This window comes from Lepisma saccharinum, chromosome 3 (assembly GCF_977018435.1).
Source record: "Lepisma saccharinum chromosome 3, izLepSacc3.1, whole genome shotgun sequence".
Taxonomy (NCBI): domain Eukaryota; kingdom Metazoa; phylum Arthropoda; class Insecta; order Zygentoma; family Lepismatidae; genus Lepisma; species Lepisma saccharinum.
In genome coordinates, this window is record NC_139231.1 from 65,891,497 (window position 1) to 65,908,904 (window position 17,408).

Here is a 17,408-nt window from a genome sequence, read left to right on the forward strand (position 1 = left end):
CGCTGCAGTCGCGTTACCACTCTCCATGTAGCCCCATTCTCTCTCGCACGTTCCTTCACTTGATTGCAGCAGCACTGCCCTTCCCTGTTGTAATATCTGCTGGGAACACAGCAGCCTCACGTTACCTCATCGACGGCTCCTATTGGCTGCGGTTTCTGGATCGGATGCGGGAGCAACACGTGACTGGTTTGTTTGAACTCAATCAATGTGACGCCACACTAATATAGTCCATTGCGTTATGTACAGTTAGTCTTCGACAAGGGAGTTTTTGAACCTGGCCCACGAGAGAACAACATCGTTTTGATTTATTGCCCGCGCTATGTTTTCTACAACCGCAGTGTGACATTCCAATGTAAAACGTACTCGCGGTTAGAAGGCAACTTTTGATCGGTCAACCCTGGTCCAGGAATTGTAAATAAATTCAATCCTTGACTGGGAGAGCAAATCAGCAAACGTAAATGAGTTCTAGACAGTGTATAACCTTTTCATATTTAAATCATTTCAATTCGGTCCAGGAATCTTTTTTCCGGATCAATTTAAATACGGTCCAGGAACTTTTTTTCGGATGAATTTAAATTCGGTCCAGGAACTTTTTTCGGATGAATTTAAATTCGGTCCAGGAACTTTTTTCCGGATGAATTTAAATTCGGTCCAGGAACTTTTTTCGGATGAATTTAAATTCGGTCCAGGAACCTTTTCCCCCGCATTCATTTAAATACGGTCCAGGAACCTTTTTTCTTCATGGAACAATTAAAATACTTTCCAGAATCTTTTTCAATGTAACAATACGCAACTTGGACCGAATTTAAATTGTGCGAGAAAAAGGTTCCGGTCCTACAGCCCAATAGAACCCACTATAATTTATGGGTTCCTGTACATTTAACAACTCTGCTTCAAATTGCAAGAAGTCAGGGGTCGGTTCGAATCCCGGCCTGGGTGTTCTTTCTGAGTGTCCCTTAATCAATTTCATCACATCATCACTCATCCTCATCGTCACGATTAGCTAAAAGAAACAGAAAAGCGACCTAAAGAACCTAATTCAATCACCCAATCAAGAAAAACAATCATGCAGCTCCTGAATTGTATAAAAGTGAAATATAAACTCAGTAAGCAGAGTTGCCAACGTGGAAGCACTGTCTCCATTTCGATGTGATTATGGCAAGTAAAATACTCTTGAGCTGCTGAAGAGTGACATCTCATGGCGGAAATGCTACCTAACTCGATATAAAAAGAAGCAGGTTCGTAGTTCGTCATACGCAGGAGGAATTAACCAGAACATGTCGAGGAAGGATATTCAGTCAAACCAACTTAAAGGGAGTTATCAAAAATCCTGACCATATTGAATTTTCATTTTACATAATGTTTCTACCTCTCTACATTAATCGTGGCTATGAAGATTGATAGACAAAACTCGAACGCAACGAGATGTCCCTGCTTTGTCGGGATTGAAAACTCTGGTTTCATAATGCTCTGCTGTAATTATTCCGCCACATAAACGGCTCCTGAAGATTTTTCCACTCTATTTACAAGCAGATAAAAATTTGCATGTCTGACGCATGTCTTCTGTTTTTACCTTTTCTGAACGATGACAAAAATAACCGCTACATTATGATTATGCTAAGCTCTTCTGTTGTTTCTTCCTGCTCTGTGTTCATTATGCAGATGTTCATTTTTGTAATCTTCGTAACTTGATTTTTCATCGTACTGAAAGATAAATTTACCGATAATCTCGCAGCGTTTTTCGAAACGAGGAACCAGAATAATGCTTTGTACATTTTCACAACCAAACGCTCGGTGATTTTCTGAAGTTACAGAGGAAGGGAAATGATGTTGAAGTATGACGGGTGGAGCTTGAGTAATCTCCAAGGCTGAAGCTATTCGTATAAAAGGTGCGATTTGCTTTTCTTGTAGGTCAATTCAACACCATCTGGACGTGAAGTTTGATCCAAAGCAGGTGAGTAGATATTCTCCTATGTAGTTCCACACAGAGAACACAAAATAAAAATATGCATATATTTTTTTTTTACTCCAGTAACACATTAAAGTTCATAAACTACTAATGATAACCAAAACTTCATAATTAGTAGTTTATGAACTTCAATGTGTTACTGGATTAAAAATTAAAATGTTTTAAGTCCACTTTATGCACAGATAGGGTAATCGGAACTGGATCTAGGGTTTAAAGTGAGACCCGAACCACTATGTGCCACCGCCGGGTGAAAATACTCTGCATGTAATCATGTGCAATCCCGCCCACTGAAGTGGAAGCTGGACAAAATTCTTCCGCCACTGAGCTTCCCCGATGGTGCAGTGCTAGCGTCGTCGCATTGTCATAACGGGGTCCCGGGTTCGATACTCGATGGAGGCAGATAGTAGCTCGCATTCCACTTTAAACTGTAAGTCCAGTCCCGATTAACCTCACTGTGCACAAAGTGGACTTAAAACACCAAATCAATCTTCCGCCACTGGAGCAGTCTCGAGACTTCTGGAAATGAAAACTTGCCTCGCCGCTTCGCTTCTGCTCCATGTATACTCTGTCCCGGATATCTCTAGAGCAAGCGAGAGAAAACAAGTCTCTGTGCAAGTAGTAACGCGACATGGCTCTACCAATGAACACGTGAGAGGAAACGGGACTGCATGGCGATGGGGAAGCGACTGCAGTTACATGCCTTTTCAGCAGCGTGTACTGCTTCGCTCTGCCCACTCGATTTCTCCCTCTGTCTTCGAACCATAAGAATATATTAGTACACTAGGCAGATATCGTTTGACGTTCTAATAGGCTCTTCTTATTTATGATAAAGAAAGGCAAGTTTAATTATACTTTTGGCATATATTACTATGACAGCATTTCGTAAAATGGCCCATTGACCAGGCACCGTGTGATTTCAGAATGTGTGTGGATGGCCGACATCTCGTCTCCTTGGTTGCGTTCGTCGCGACGGCGCTGGCTCAAGAGAAAGTGGACCCCTTGGACCCTACATCGGCTCTGGGGTGTCGCCTGCTCCCTTACATCACCAACGTCACGAAAACCGACCCCTCCGGGCGCATCTGCTGGGACTCCATCACCGTGACCTCCTGCTGGGGGAGGTGCGATTCCAATGAGGTAAATATGCAGCCATTGATATTTTGATTATGTAGAATTTTATTTGCAACAACTTTATCATCATGTTACTTTTTATGCTTGGGAAGGGAAAGAAGATAGATTGATTTGCTTTATTTTACTTCGCTTTTGTGCCAATTTTGGCTAATTTGCGAATATGAGAATGAGTGATGATGTGATGAAATTGATGAATGGACACTCACAAACAGACATCCCCAGGCCGGGATTCGAACCCGGGACCCCTGGCGTCGTAGCGCGATGTGCTAACAACTCCGCCACGGGGGCCGGTGGAAAAAATACAGGTTTAAGAAGAATTCGTCGGACGGAAAATGCACCAAACATGATCTAGTTACTGAAAATGTCAATTTTAATATTAAATTTTATATTTCTCCAGAAGAAATTAGGTTTGAGATGTGAATGTTGATCGTGAAATGATTTATGCCTGTCATATGCTGAAAAAAAGCTGAACAAGCTCCTACATCAGACCTGACACCATAAAAAATTACATTTTTTTGTTATTTTCAATAGCCTTTATTTAACTTAATAATTAAAATAAGAGCTAAATGCAATCACATAACTTAGAATACATCACATTTTTTTATTACTGGAGCATATTTTTCACACAACTGAAAACGTATGATGATCATTAGATAATATCTGACAATCTTCAATTTTGTTTCTATGTTCTTGATAGCCGTTGAGCATATGGAAGTGATGTGCTATAAAAAACTTGACAAGATTAAAAACAAGACGCTGCAAATAGCTGTTGCGCAGCTCACACCACATTTCCCCACTCCATTCTCCGCAGCGACGTTGGTTTGCAGTGTTGCAACCTGGAGGGAGCGGAATGGTCTGAGGATTTTGAACGAAATTTGTATTCGTTTTTTCCTGGGCTGTTTTCTACCTCTCGGGAGTACAGAACTTCAGCTCACCTTTCGCCAACGATTCTTTTCCTTCTTTTAAAACTTGAACTCCCCGATGGCGCAGTGGTAGCGTCGTCGCCTTGTAATCAAGGGATCCCGGGTTCGATTCCCAGTGGAGGCACATAGTGGTTCGGATCCCACTTTAAACTGTAGGTCTAGTCCCGATTACCCTTACTGTGCATAAAGTGGATTTAAAACAACAAATCAATCCAATCCAATTCTTTTAAAACTTGAGAAACCATCCATTTAGATACGACCATGGCGGCGCTTGTGGACTCGACAAAATTATACTTAAGTTTATGTAACTCCTCCTGATTTCTCAAATATGTTGCAACATTGTAAACAATTTCTCTGGCGTGTCCTCTAAGGGGCATTCCAGAGCACATTGTGTATTTCGTTGGACCCGGCATGATTTGATTTTTGCATTTCAAAAATATCCAGCCAAGAGTAAAGAGCAAGAACATTTCAGTGCTTTAAAAAGGAACACAGACAAGCGTGTTATCAGATTGCCTTCTCGTAGTGATTGTTGTACGATAAACAAAATAACCCCCATCCCCACTCGGCTTTTTAAAAAAAACCAGGCCACTGTTCGATGTCGCATTCAGAAAATGAAGTCATTCGCCCAGTAGTTTTTCTTCGTTATAAGCGTTAACGCGCGTGCGTAATACTACAGTTTACGATCCGCGTACCGCACGCATTTTCAAAGACTGGATTAAATCAAATGAACCACTGATAAACTGATATGAGCCGGCACCGACAATCTACACAGTAAAAATAGTTTGTCATATTTGTTTTAGCTTAATTTTGCTGAGTTGGCACCACTCGTTGTCTGCGCCGTGCCTCGCCGTTCTGCAGTCACGCGCTATCTCGGCCAGGAGTCAAAACGAACGCACGGTAGTTGTTAGGCACAATAAATAATATATCACATTAAAAATGATACTTTTGTATTCGTGCATATTTAATCAAAATCCGTTTTAAAAGGTGCTACGTGCGTTTTTATTAGTAGTATTATTATTACTATTTCACTGGACTGATACTCCAAACAATGATGTTAGAGTGAGGCTGCTGTTGTTGTAAATATCTGAGAAAAGATTTCAAGTGTGATCGAGGGTACTGAAGGCAGAAATTGAGAAAAAAAATGTCAAAATGCGTTTGTCCTTCAACACTACATACCCTAACCATTAAGATATTATGTATGTAAAATTCGTGTGGTTCGGCCACTATTAACACTGCAATGTCTTGTAGGTTCCGGACTGGCGTTTTCCGTATAAACTCTCCCACCACCCCATCTGCATATATGGCGAGAGAAAGCTGAGGGAATCTGATCTCAGGTACTGCGAAGCGGGAGTCGAACCAGGAACCAATAAGTTCAAGTACCACGAAGCCCTCTCCTGCAAGTGTTCTACCTGCAGATCTTCAGAGGCAAGCTGCCAGGGAAGGAAATCTCGGGTGATGTTTGCTGCTCCTCCAACTCCCTCAAAATTCTATCCGTTTGTCTTGAAACTTTAAAGAATCAAGTTGGTGAAGTGGAGAGTGAACGATATTGGAACTTTCGTGTTTCTCTCACGTAAAACATCGTTATAGTAATTGAAATGTTTCACTATTGTATAAGCATAACCCTCTCTTAAAATAAAATAAACTCAAATTTTATTTAAGCTGTTTTTTTCCTTTCTTATATTCAAATTTAATTGACTAATTTTCTGACCAAAGATAACGTTCCCCCATGTTCATTACACTTTATGGGGAGGCCACACAGCGAATATGCAGATATGAGTCCACATGTTATAGAATTTGACCATATTGAAGGTGATGTGATCAGTATCACGTTCCCTATGGCTCTATCCTCCATGGTTCTCCCTTAATGGGAGGCTGTGTCAACCTCAGAGCCACGTATTCAGTTATTCAGAGATCGGGAAACCGAGGCTAGGTCTCCACGAGGCAGTCAGGCACATTGGAACCAAAGAAAACAAATAATAGAAAACGAAACTAAACTAACAATCACAAACAGCGACAACTGTGGTTGCTATCTTATAACGAATATAAACGAAAGGACGAAATTGTATTCTTGAAGTATCTATTTCTTTATTTAACAATTTGTAGATACAAGTTCGTTCTTACCAATTTGTGTGCAGAAACGGTAAAAGCAGCGATAAAGATTTAAGAAACTTCAAAGAACCTTGCTTTAATGCTGACTTGCGTGTTCCAGGTGCCCGACTGGCGGTTCCCCTACAAGCGCTCCTTCCACCCGGTCTGCATCTACGCCGAGAGAAAAGTGAAGGAAGTGGAGCTGAGGTACTGCGAGGAGGGAGTCGAACCCGGAACCAGCAACTTCCACTTCTACGAGGCCCTCTCGTGCAAGTGCGAGATCTGCAAGTCCTCTGAGGCGAGCTGTGAAGGCAGGAAGTCGCGGGTGGTGATGGCAGGTCCCTCTGCGTGGCCCCAAGTGAAGCTGGTGCCTAGCCTCTGAAGTTCAACTGAAAGATGAATGAGAAACAAACAGCTGATGGGATAGATATCTTGTGCAGAGCAATCACTCGAAGGTGTACGTTCAATTTTAATGAACAAAAAATAAAATGTATTCGATAAAAGTATTTTTTCTCTACCTGAACAATAACCATGATCCTCCACTTCCAAATTCAAATAACATTCTTCACGATCTCACCTTTCCAGTCCAAGGTGTGGTGTTCCCCCAATGTGTTTGTCTGTGATTGTGTTTCACGTATAGGTGGGTTTCATGTAACGTCAAGATGCGCACAGCCGCCATGTTTGCGGCCAATTTTATTTGTCGTTTGTAATTAAATATACACCACGTAGCGTTCGTTACATCTGCACCAACTGCACGCTTGCTTTAAATCACGAATCTCTGTGTTTGTATCTCCCGCCCGCTCGCTTGAACTCCGTATGATTACAAGAACTGGCCTCAATCATGGCTGCTCGAAACCACATGCAACAGATCGTGACGTAGGTGTAACACACCAATAATGATCATTCAACTTCATCGTCGCGATTATTCTCAAGAGATGTAAAAGTGACGGTAAATAACCAGCAAACATACGTGCACACCTACACACATACCAGGCTTCAAGATATAGTCAATTTTTTTCAGCAATGGCAAAAGTACACTGCTATTAAATTAATTTACATTCAATATTGTCATATCAGCAAAACCATTGAAGCTATGAATGTGGAATTCGGTGAACTGAAAGCTCTGCAAAATACTGGTAACAACTTTGTGCGATATTTATATTGTTGATTTGTTTTATGATTACTACGTTCTAGTCAACAGTCGAATCCGATTGATGGATATTGATTCTTCGGAAATTGTACAAGCTGGATACATGCATTTTTCTATTGGAGAGAAACTGCTATCTAATACTAATATAATGCGATATCAAGAATATTGATCTAAGATCTATGGCAGTCAAATAATAGAAAATCAACAACTGACATAATTATGTTCAACATGTGATTTGGTGTACCGAAAGATACATAACTTTTCTACAAAATGTTCACGATTGCCCCATTTGTCAGTTTAATAGTAAGAGTAATATCATTAATATCGTAGTCTAAAGTTTTAAGAAAGGACACTTTGAGCCATGATTAGTATAGTTATACTTGATATGTGCAAACATTAAACACAATGTTATGGTACATGAAGCAAATTTGGCCTACCCGATGGCGCAGTGGTAGCGTCGTCGCCTTGTAATCAAGGGGTTCCGGGTTCGATACCCGGTGGAGACACAAGTAGTTCGGATCCCACTTTAAACTGTAGGTCCAGTCCCGATTAGCCTTACTGTGCATAAAGTGGACTTAAAACCCCAACTCAACAACATGAAGCAAATTATTTGATTATAATTTAATCCTACTCTAATCTTGCCTTGATTCTTGTTTATATTTTACTCATAAATTAATCCTTCGCGTTTAGAGATATTATTTCCTAAAGTTAATTTAAGACCACTGTTCAAATTCTTAACAGATTCATTTACAGTACCGGGTCCCGGGTTCGATTCCCGGTGAAGGCACATAGTGGTTCGGATCCCACTTTAAACTGTAGGTCCAGTCCGGATTAGCCTTACTGTGCATAAAGTGGACTTAAAATACCAAATTAATCCAATCCAATCATCTACAGTATCGATTGCAATCATATTTGAATATTTAAAAACAAGATAAAGATTCTTATAATAACCTTTTACGTAATTTCTAGCATTGCTTTATTACTTTTGTCCTAGCATTAGGTATGCCTTTCTTTACTTTTTTAATCCATGTTGAAAATAAATGAAATAAAGTGGATGGCACTTGTTAGTTTTACATAATTGGTAAACATAAGGTAATAATAGGTAGAGTTAACCATAAATACACTACATCTACTGGAATTCAGGGATCGTAAGACACATTATACTGAAATAGTGTATTACGACTGCAACATCTTCATTTTCTCTTTTTGACGCAAGACTAACTGCAGTAAATGTTACCGAAGTCCTTAAAAAAAAATATTGGTATAGGCTATATATGTTTTTTTTTTTATCGATTTAATAGACAATTCCGATGTGTTAATATCTACCTATGTTCATACATCGAAAATACTATTTAGTCACGTGCTTATTAGTGGTCAGGTAATAAATGAGTGCATAGTAAAACGTCCAAGTGGGGTTGCAGCAGAAAATTTAGTAGCCTGGGCAATTCTACTGAATTATTAATGACTTGAAACTTGGAGACAAGGATTGGCAGATAAAAAAATAATCTGATTAGTTCTCTGCATGTGTTAAGGCGGTGTAAATACAGGGGTAAAAAGATGCAGGCGTTGTGTAGGAGTTGCGGAAGGACAGCCCACCCACACGCTGGATACTCAGCCCCTCGAATTTGCGCCCCGGAAAAGGAAAAAGTGCCCCGAAGTTGCATCTTCCACCCACGCAAACTTCTGGAAACGCCAATGCAGGCGCCTCAGGGATGCATCGACCAACCGGAAGCGCATTTCCGGGAGCATGCGCCTCATTGGCGAAACACGTCGTTTTCCAGAATCATTCATATAAAATGTTCCCATTAGTTCGCGCCGATCTTTCAGCGCAGCCAGCAACGAGAGGCGTCCGTTGTCATGTGGAAATGAAAAGCGTCAAGTGACATCCCGCCCCGGAAGCTAGAGAGACAACGATCGAGACTCAACTGCAAAATCCATTAAAGAAACAACGTGAGTAATAAGGATTACTTAATTAGTATTGCATAGTTACTTAGGATTGCTAGTTCATATTTTTATTGGAGCCATTGATGCATCTTTATGGCTGGACAATGACCAGCTGTTTTAATACCAAAACTCTGACATGTATGTAGTTCGAATTCAAGACAGTTTGAATTCAAGTTAACTTGGCTAATGCTCTGTCGTCGTAAACAAGAATGTCATTGTTTGTTTGTTTGATTGATTAGTTTTTGTTATTTAACGTAGCTTTTGCACAACTTTTAGCTAATCACGACGATGAGGATGATATAATGAAATTGATGAAGAGACACTCATAAAAACACACATACCTCGGCCGGGATTCAAACCCAGAACTCCTGGCGTCATAGCAACAAGTGTTTGGCTACCGGTAAAGGATGACTAATGTTTCGGATCCTGCTTTAAACTGTAGCTCCAGTCCTGATTAGACCATCTGAGCATAAAGTGAAATTTAAACGTACATTTCTGTAAAGTTCAAGTTACTGATGAAGAAATCGAGATTTTTTTTTTTGGTGGTATTTTTAACATGTTACAAACTACTAAATGGCATTTAAGTAAAATATTTCATAACTTTCTTTAATATATTTGATCTGTGTCCCTTCAAAAAAGTTAATAAACAATAGCTATACTGTACATTGAGGCAGCGATGTATTCAAACGGGGTATACGGACTGCATATACCGCATAATCTATTTCATTCGCTGATTTTTTATTAGAATAATTAAATAAAGATGGCTTCTATGAGCTGCTATGTAGCACGCACGGAAGAAGACAGAAAAGTTTACAGGGGTCTTGCTGCGGTAATAAACCTTCGTGTTTATGAATGCATTAGAGTTAGTTAATTAGTTTAATACGGACCTCTTTGATTGCGACTTCGTTTCTCCACATAGGGATACTAGCTTCGATCGCCAGTGGAAGTACGTAGTGGTTCAGATCCCATTTTAAACTGTAGACCCAGTCCCTACCTGCACATAAAATGTACTTACGGGGCACTATCGGTCATAAACCTGTAACAGAGAAGTTATGGAACCCTCTACCTCCTCAATAAGATTATCATGATTTGTTGAGCTAAAAACTCATACTAATTGTACGCGCCTTTATTTGTACCAATATATCTTTTTAATAAATCAAGGTACAACCACAATAGAGTACTGGAGTTTGTGAAACGGGAGCCTCCATCTTAGCGGTGTGGATAACGCTGTTCTCCTATAATCTAGATGTGTTGGGTTGCATTCCAAGTGAAGCCACACAGTGTTTTGGTTTTTACTTTAAACAGTAGCTACAATTCGGATTAACCTCTGAACACAAAATGAACTTTTAAAAAAATTGTTTTACAACAACTGTGTACTTTTCTAAACACCTGATGGACATTTACGAAAAGAATAAACTTACTCTTATATGATTATATGTCATCAGTAGGGAGCGGAAGTTGATGACCTAAAAAATATAGGTATATGACTTATAGAATGTCCTAAAGAATGGGAAAAAATGATGTAAAGAATGCAAAAAATGACCATTAAATTTGTGAGTTTCAGGTTAAAAATTGAAATGAAAAAGAAATTAAACAAAATGCAATCTTGCTTTTAAAAAAAGGCGCCAAATGATACCACATGCACATTCAATTAACATCTGTAACGAGGATTTCCAATGGAAATAGCCGAATAATTTTAAAACATAATGAAAATGTCGTATACACTGAATCAAGAATATTACCAAAATGAAAGAAGTGACAAAATATGACGAAACAATACACCGAATATTGCGAAAAATGACTGAAAAATACCGAAAATTGGGAAAATGACCTAAAAACTGAAAATTGGCAAAAAATGCACTTGAAAATTACCTTTTTTGGGTTCTAGACGAAGTGTAATATTGTGTGTATCTAATGTGCATCGTGTCCGAGATGTCAGAAAAAGATGACATTTCATCAACTTCTACTCCCTACTCATCAGTAAAGTTTTGACGTGCAGCTAGTGAAATTATCAGTTGCTTTCTTATTTGCATTTCTCTTCAGTTACGCGTTTTCGTGCCTCATTATGCTAATCATGGCGGTAAGGATGAACGACGATTAGATGAAATGACGGAAAGAAATGTTCATGTCCCGACCGGGATTCGGACATGGACCTACGCTCGGAGAACATGGGTTGACTACTTAACGAGGTCATCCTCCGAGGGCAATTTTCCCTATTTAAAATTAAGCTCGAATACTACCACACAACATTTGATAATAATAATGATACAATATATTATCAGATGGGGAAAGGGTACGACAATAATTTTAAAAAGTTCTGAGAAAATCTTAAAACTGAAAATTCACTACATCCTCTTCAATTCACGAAGTAAATACAGATATCTTCTCCTTCGAAGATATTAATACAATTATTTTTCTTCTGCGATAATGATTTACTTTGCCATTTTCGCCTAATATCGACAACTGGGATGAATGGTGATTAGATTGAAGGAACAATCACAAATACATATAATGCTGACCTCCGTGGTGGAGTGGTTAGAACATCGCGCTACATCGACAGTTCGAATTCCGACCTTGGCATGGGGGTTATGTGTGATTGTCCCTTCACCAATTTCATCACATCATCACTCATCCTGGAGTGTAAGAGATGACCCTTTTTATAGACACCTAAATGCCAAACTCACTTCCACGTAGAACGCCCTGGACTTCATTTTGCAGACTAACGAAGCTTTGGCGTCTGCACCCATAGCCAGTACAATCCTACCTGAGACTTGTGTTGCGTGCTGTCCATGTGCTTGTGGTTGTCGCTTATCTATTTCATTTTATCACCATTCATCATCACGATTAACCAAAAGTGGGCATAAAAGCGAAGTGACATTAACCTGATCAATCAATGAACAAACACATATGAACGAGCACGAGCTCCATATAGGATTACACTGCCTGTGGCTATATGCGCCAGATCCTCGCTAGCTTGCACAAATGCAGTGTACGTAGAAGAAACGTTGACATTCGAGTGCCTTCAGCGAAGACCAATCCTGACACTCCCGTTTCTCTTGCTTATTGGTTACAACCAATACAACCTAAAAGAAGGAGTAGGTTCAGTGGTTATCTTGAGATTTTGCTCATTCGCTCCATACGCATGCTGGGAGAGTACATTTAAAGGAAACCCCTGACGCTTACAGCCCCTTCTTGTGAGGTCAAGGCTTGAAAAGGGGCTTTCCATCATGAGAAAGTGAGTGGGCCACTCAAACGCTGAGCAACTGCGGCTCCATTTTATAACTTGTTTTCCAGTTATTTATTGTCCTTGACGACGTTATTTTTAACGACAGGGCATGCCATTCATGTTTTCTAAGGTGTTCTAAATATTATTTTGAGGGCTCATGCATATCCACAAAGAAGAATATGTTTATTTGTTACGTTTACGTTAGTGCACTCAACTAATCCTTGTAATAGTGATATATCGAAAAAAGTTTGAAATGGTCTCTTGGCTCACATGAGATCATAAACGGTGATGTTAGTCTATTTTTTCGGTACGAAGCACATATTTAGTTGTAAATCAATACATTTTCCTATTTCTTTGTGGAAATTGTTTATTCAACGTTCCTCAGGTGAAATGTGTCCACAGAATGAATACATGGAATAGATGCAATAAAGAGCACAAAGGATTATCCAAACACAACACGGAACTAAGAAACAAAACATTTCACGACTGGGTTATGATTTCGCCAACAAGATGGCTCAGGATATATTGATGGTAATGTTACGGGTAGCTGACGGAAACACAATAGCGCTGCGTGTCGTGCGTATTCGAGAAGACCACACGGATAATAACTAAATGGCCTAATTCCGGTCGATACTTTTAGTGATTGCAAAATTCATTTCTTACATTCTTTATTCTGCAGAAAAACGAAAATATTTGCTTTGGTTATTTTATTTTGGCTGGAGATTCATTTTCGGAAGGTGGCTGAGGAAGGTTCAAAGGAATTCTAAAAATACGTATTTGGTGTAACAGAGCGTGTTAAAAGTATTAGATTGGTGTATCGAAGAGGCATCAGCCAGCCTGCCTAAACTATAGCATGGTCAATGACAGCGCGTTTTAAAGCTATACTTTCTATACTAAAAAAAAAATAACATTTCATTGTGTTAGTTCCTTCAGTTCCATCAGTTGCCATTCGTGCCTATCGTCCCGATTAACGTCAATAAGCTGGAAAGCGACTTATAACCAAAGTTACAAATCATATATCAACAAGTCTGATATAATCGATTTCTGGCTCTTAACGTCTATCTACAAAGACACACTTAGTGTCGACATTCAGTGGCGCGTTTGTGAACCGTCCGCTGTGTGCTCTGCGACAATACACCTGTTCCACAGTAAGATATGCATTTTACGTCAGGAGATGGATCCACCGAATGGCGCATTTGTGGAACTATAATGGAATCATCCAGTGGCATGTGTAAAGGGACCCTTAGATAAACTGACAATTCGAAGACAATTTTTTAACTAACGGAGCCAGATATAATGAATGTGGAGACAGAGAGAGGGAAGGAGAAGAGGAAAATTTTACCCCCCCCCCCCCGGTGTTCACACCCAGCCTAAAATCACAGAAAATTTTGCCCCCCTCCCCCCAAGACAGGGGGGATACAAACACATTGAGAACAATCACAGAGAAGAAAACGGTAAATGTGGACAACAGATTAATTGAGCATACAAGAAGGCGAAGCTATGATTTCCGTTTTTAGAGTGCCCTACAGTAGCCAAGTAAATAGATTATCTCGGTATTTGTCTAGAGTTTCTGAGGACAAAAATAGTAAGCAAATTTAATAAACATTAAGAGATGAAACTTTTCAAGTTGACACTACCAACAACTATCAACTATTCTGCGTCAATACACGCAAAAACATATCACTGTTTACCAAGTTTTAAACAAGGCTACAAAAACCTATGCTGATCGATTTGATTAACGTCATTCATCTGGACGTTATGACAGAAGACAGAACGCAGGAAAGCCCTAGAAAGTGGTAAGCGGCGTTCATGAAATGTATCCATCTGGAGTGACTGAAGGAGGCCACGGATAACCTCAGAATGTCGAGCCACGAAATTTTAACCCACGACCTCCCAATTGTGAATCATTGATACATCAATAACTAATTCAGAAAGAACACATGCTGACCACATGTCACCCCATTACCGGATGAAGAACTCCACACCTCTATGTAGGATTGTGTGAGGGAGACTGGCAGTCGGGAGAGAGGCCAAGGCCCTTCGAGAGCTGTCGCGCCATGGGAGCCCGGAAGTGCAGGCATTTATTTTCGTTAAAATAGGCAGGCAAAAAGGCATTTATAATGTGGTAAATAGGCACTAAAAATGAAAGAAAAGACAAAATAAACCGAAAAAAGGCACATTTAGAAGTCGCTTACTTTTATCTATAATTTCTGGCAAAATGTTAAAATCTAAATTGGGAAGAGCATTTCAATTTTCTCCGTCTTGATTGCACATAACTACAAGGTGCTTTTTAAGTTCTCAACATTCATTGATAGTCGTCTGTCAGAGAGAATGTTTTTCATAATATAAAATGATCTTTCTACTTCGACAGAAGTTATTGGAGCATACATATAACAAGCTAATGTAGCTGGACTCATTTTGGTAACAGCATTTTCACCTTTTAGAATATCACAAATTGTTTTCAATTGTTTCAAGTCCTCATTTGCACTCACTACCCGTTTGCACTTTTCCGCAACAGCTGACCCCTTTTCCCCTGGCACTACCATCATCTGCTGCATAGATTCCTCGAAGATTTTCATGGATGCTATAATTGTAATTGTCTCTGGCAATGCACCATAATGTGCAAAAGTAAACTTGAATAGCACAGGAGTTTTTTCACTTCACGAATTGAAGCCGCTTCATTTTCTGGAAGAGCATCGATCACCTCACTGATTTTTTGAAGGTTGTTAGCATAATATATAGCTGCTGATATCCAGGTTCCCTATCTCGTCAAGACTGGTTGCTGAGGTAAACTAAGCTCAATCGCAACTTCCTGAAATTTTCGGGTTCGAGAGGGAGATTTCAAAAATATTTTCTTTGTGTTCGAAATCAACCTGTCCACTTCAGCAGTCAATCATGCACAAGAAATGTTAACCGAAAGGCAATATCCTGACTCAGCATGAAATACTTTTTTCTCACACTTTTCTCCTTCAGCAATGTTGAAACATGCGTGAGTTCAATATTACTTAAATAAATAAGGCGAAAATTATTCACATAATAAACGGAAGAAAAATAAATGCCAACAACGTTTTTTGGGAGAAAAATAATTTATATACACAATTTTTTTTAAAAAAATGTCAAATTTCATTGAAAAAGGCAAAAAGGCATTATAATTAAAAATAGGCAGTGGGGTCCCAAATAGGCAAATTAGGCAAAATGAAAAGGCTTCCAAAACATTCGAAACAACATAAGAAACGTATATCCGCAAAAATTTTATCAATATATGCAGTAGATAAAAAGAGGCATTTTGCCAAACTTCCGGGCTCTAGTTATTATATATATATATATATATATATATATATATATATATAAAATAAACCTTGGGCGTCTTTACTGGGAATGTTTAAGGATTCTTCTGCTTTTTAAAAAAACCTTTTCTCCATTATTGTATAAATATAATTTATATTTTAGTTACACAAATTTGAACGGTACAGAACTGTTCTAGTGAAGTCAGAATATATTTCGTTAATAAATTTTAGAGTACAAGAAAAAATAATAAAGTAAAGTAAAATAAGAAATATGAATAATTGTAATAATTCATTTTTTATGAAGTATACGAATCTGGGACCTTCTACTGTGCTAGCCAGTCCGCCAGAACGACCACCGAAAATCCATTTACAAAACACAGGCCAATTTTCATTTACTGCGAATTATTATAGTTTCCGCTTAACACCTCCCCCCTCCTTGTCCGTCATTGCCCTAAAAAACAAGGAAACATTACTAAGGTAAACAATACATGTTTCCCGTTTAAATTATTGAAATGCCTTACTTCTCTCCTCATTGGAAATTATTTTGCCTGTTCGTAAGAATTAACTTCCACCATTTCCACTAACCATGATATCGACGAATATGTTTGATTTTTTTTTAATTTCATAAGCCATTTGTAATTTCACAGTAAGTCTCTGACAATGCTCAAACTTCATGATGCGAATTGCAATTCGCGAACCGGCCCCCCGTGGCGCAGTGGTTAGCATGGATGTTTGTGAGTGTCCATTCATCAATTTCATCATATCACAACTCATCCCCATCTTCGCAAATTAGCCACAAATGGCACAAAAAGCGAAATACAATAAAGCAAATAAATCAATCAAGCAATTCGCGAAACTTAAAATTATTGTTTTAAAATTTACCTGTAGGAGTTTATAACAATTATAATTTCCTTTCGATATACATACTCGCTTAGATGTGTGACAAGATAAATATTAGTTTCTACTAGCAGTGTCTTCGTCTTCTTTCTTGGAGGCACATAGTGGTTCGGATCCCACTTTAGACTGTAGGTCCAGTTCCGATTAGCCTTACTGTGCATAAAATGGACCTAAACACCAAATCAATCAATCAATCATTCGTCTTCTTTCTTTTTGACTTGTCTACATTATCTGAAGGATTAAGCAACAATTTTAAATGTCGATGTTAAGTGTAAATCTGCTCATTTTGGTGATATAGTGTTTTAAATCATAAAACCTTCGCCATGCAAGGCTTTGGGTGTGCGACAACTATTTCTAATGTTGTTGAGGAGGTTTGCGTCCTTAATTTTTGGCGAAATGTATTGGAAATTAAAGATAGGCTATTAGGCTAAAACGTGGAAGATCTTAGGAATTACTATAACAATACACGCAAACAGTGCTTGCATTATAATATCAAGACAACTGCTTACTTTTCCCCAATACAGAAGCTAAGCGAAACGAAAAATAAAATACCTCGCACCTTGGCCGCTATCGGCATTCTCCGAACATTTGCTGCCATCTGTTGAGTGTTCTTTCGGAAGGGCACGTGCTCCTATTCCTAGTTTTCCCCTTGCTTTTTTCGGCTTCTTCCGTCGAGCTAGATAGAACACGGGAAGAATACAGCAGAGGGAGTTCACTACGCCAGAGGTTCCCCTGGCTCTCGCTGCCTAACCTGGTGAGCTTTTCTTGTCAAGAGTCGGGGGGAAATTGGGAAATT

General features: G+C 39.1%; 2 protein-coding genes across 2 annotated transcripts in view; both read left to right on the forward strand.

The window, feature by feature from the left end:
• The first annotated feature begins 1,917 nt into the window (after positions 1–1,917).
• LOC145985824 (thyrostimulin beta-5 subunit-like) lies at positions 1,918–6,587 on the forward strand. The gene is made up of 3 exons (XM_083119916.1): positions 1,918–1,954; positions 2,890–3,103; positions 6,230–6,587. The coding sequence occupies exons 2-3, from the start codon at positions 2,891–2,893 to the stop codon at positions 6,488–6,490; spliced, it is 474 nt and encodes a 157-aa protein (XP_082976042.1). The 5' UTR covers positions 1,918–1,954; position 2,890; the 3' UTR covers positions 6,491–6,587.
• Positions 6,588–9,073: 2,486 nt separating this feature from the next.
• The window catches only part of LOC145985825 (thyrostimulin beta-5 subunit-like), a 37,767-nt gene continuing 29,432 nt past the window's right edge, over positions 9,074–17,408 (forward strand). Inside the window, exon 1 of the mRNA XM_083119917.1 lies at positions 9,074–9,208. The gene's annotated coding sequence lies outside the window, so the exon portion shown is untranslated. The remainder of the gene's footprint in view (positions 9,209–17,408) is intronic.

Bases quoted from the DNA above. Each gene is read 5' to 3' on its own strand.
- LOC145985824 (XM_083119916.1), top strand. From the start codon at position 2,891: ATGTGTGTGGATGGCCGACATCTCGTCTCCTTGGTTGCGTTCGTCGCG. The intron at 3,104-6,229 runs GTAAATATGCAG...TGCGTGTTCCAG, and splicing joins GGAGGTGCGATTCCAATGAG to GTGCCCGACTGGCGGTTCCC.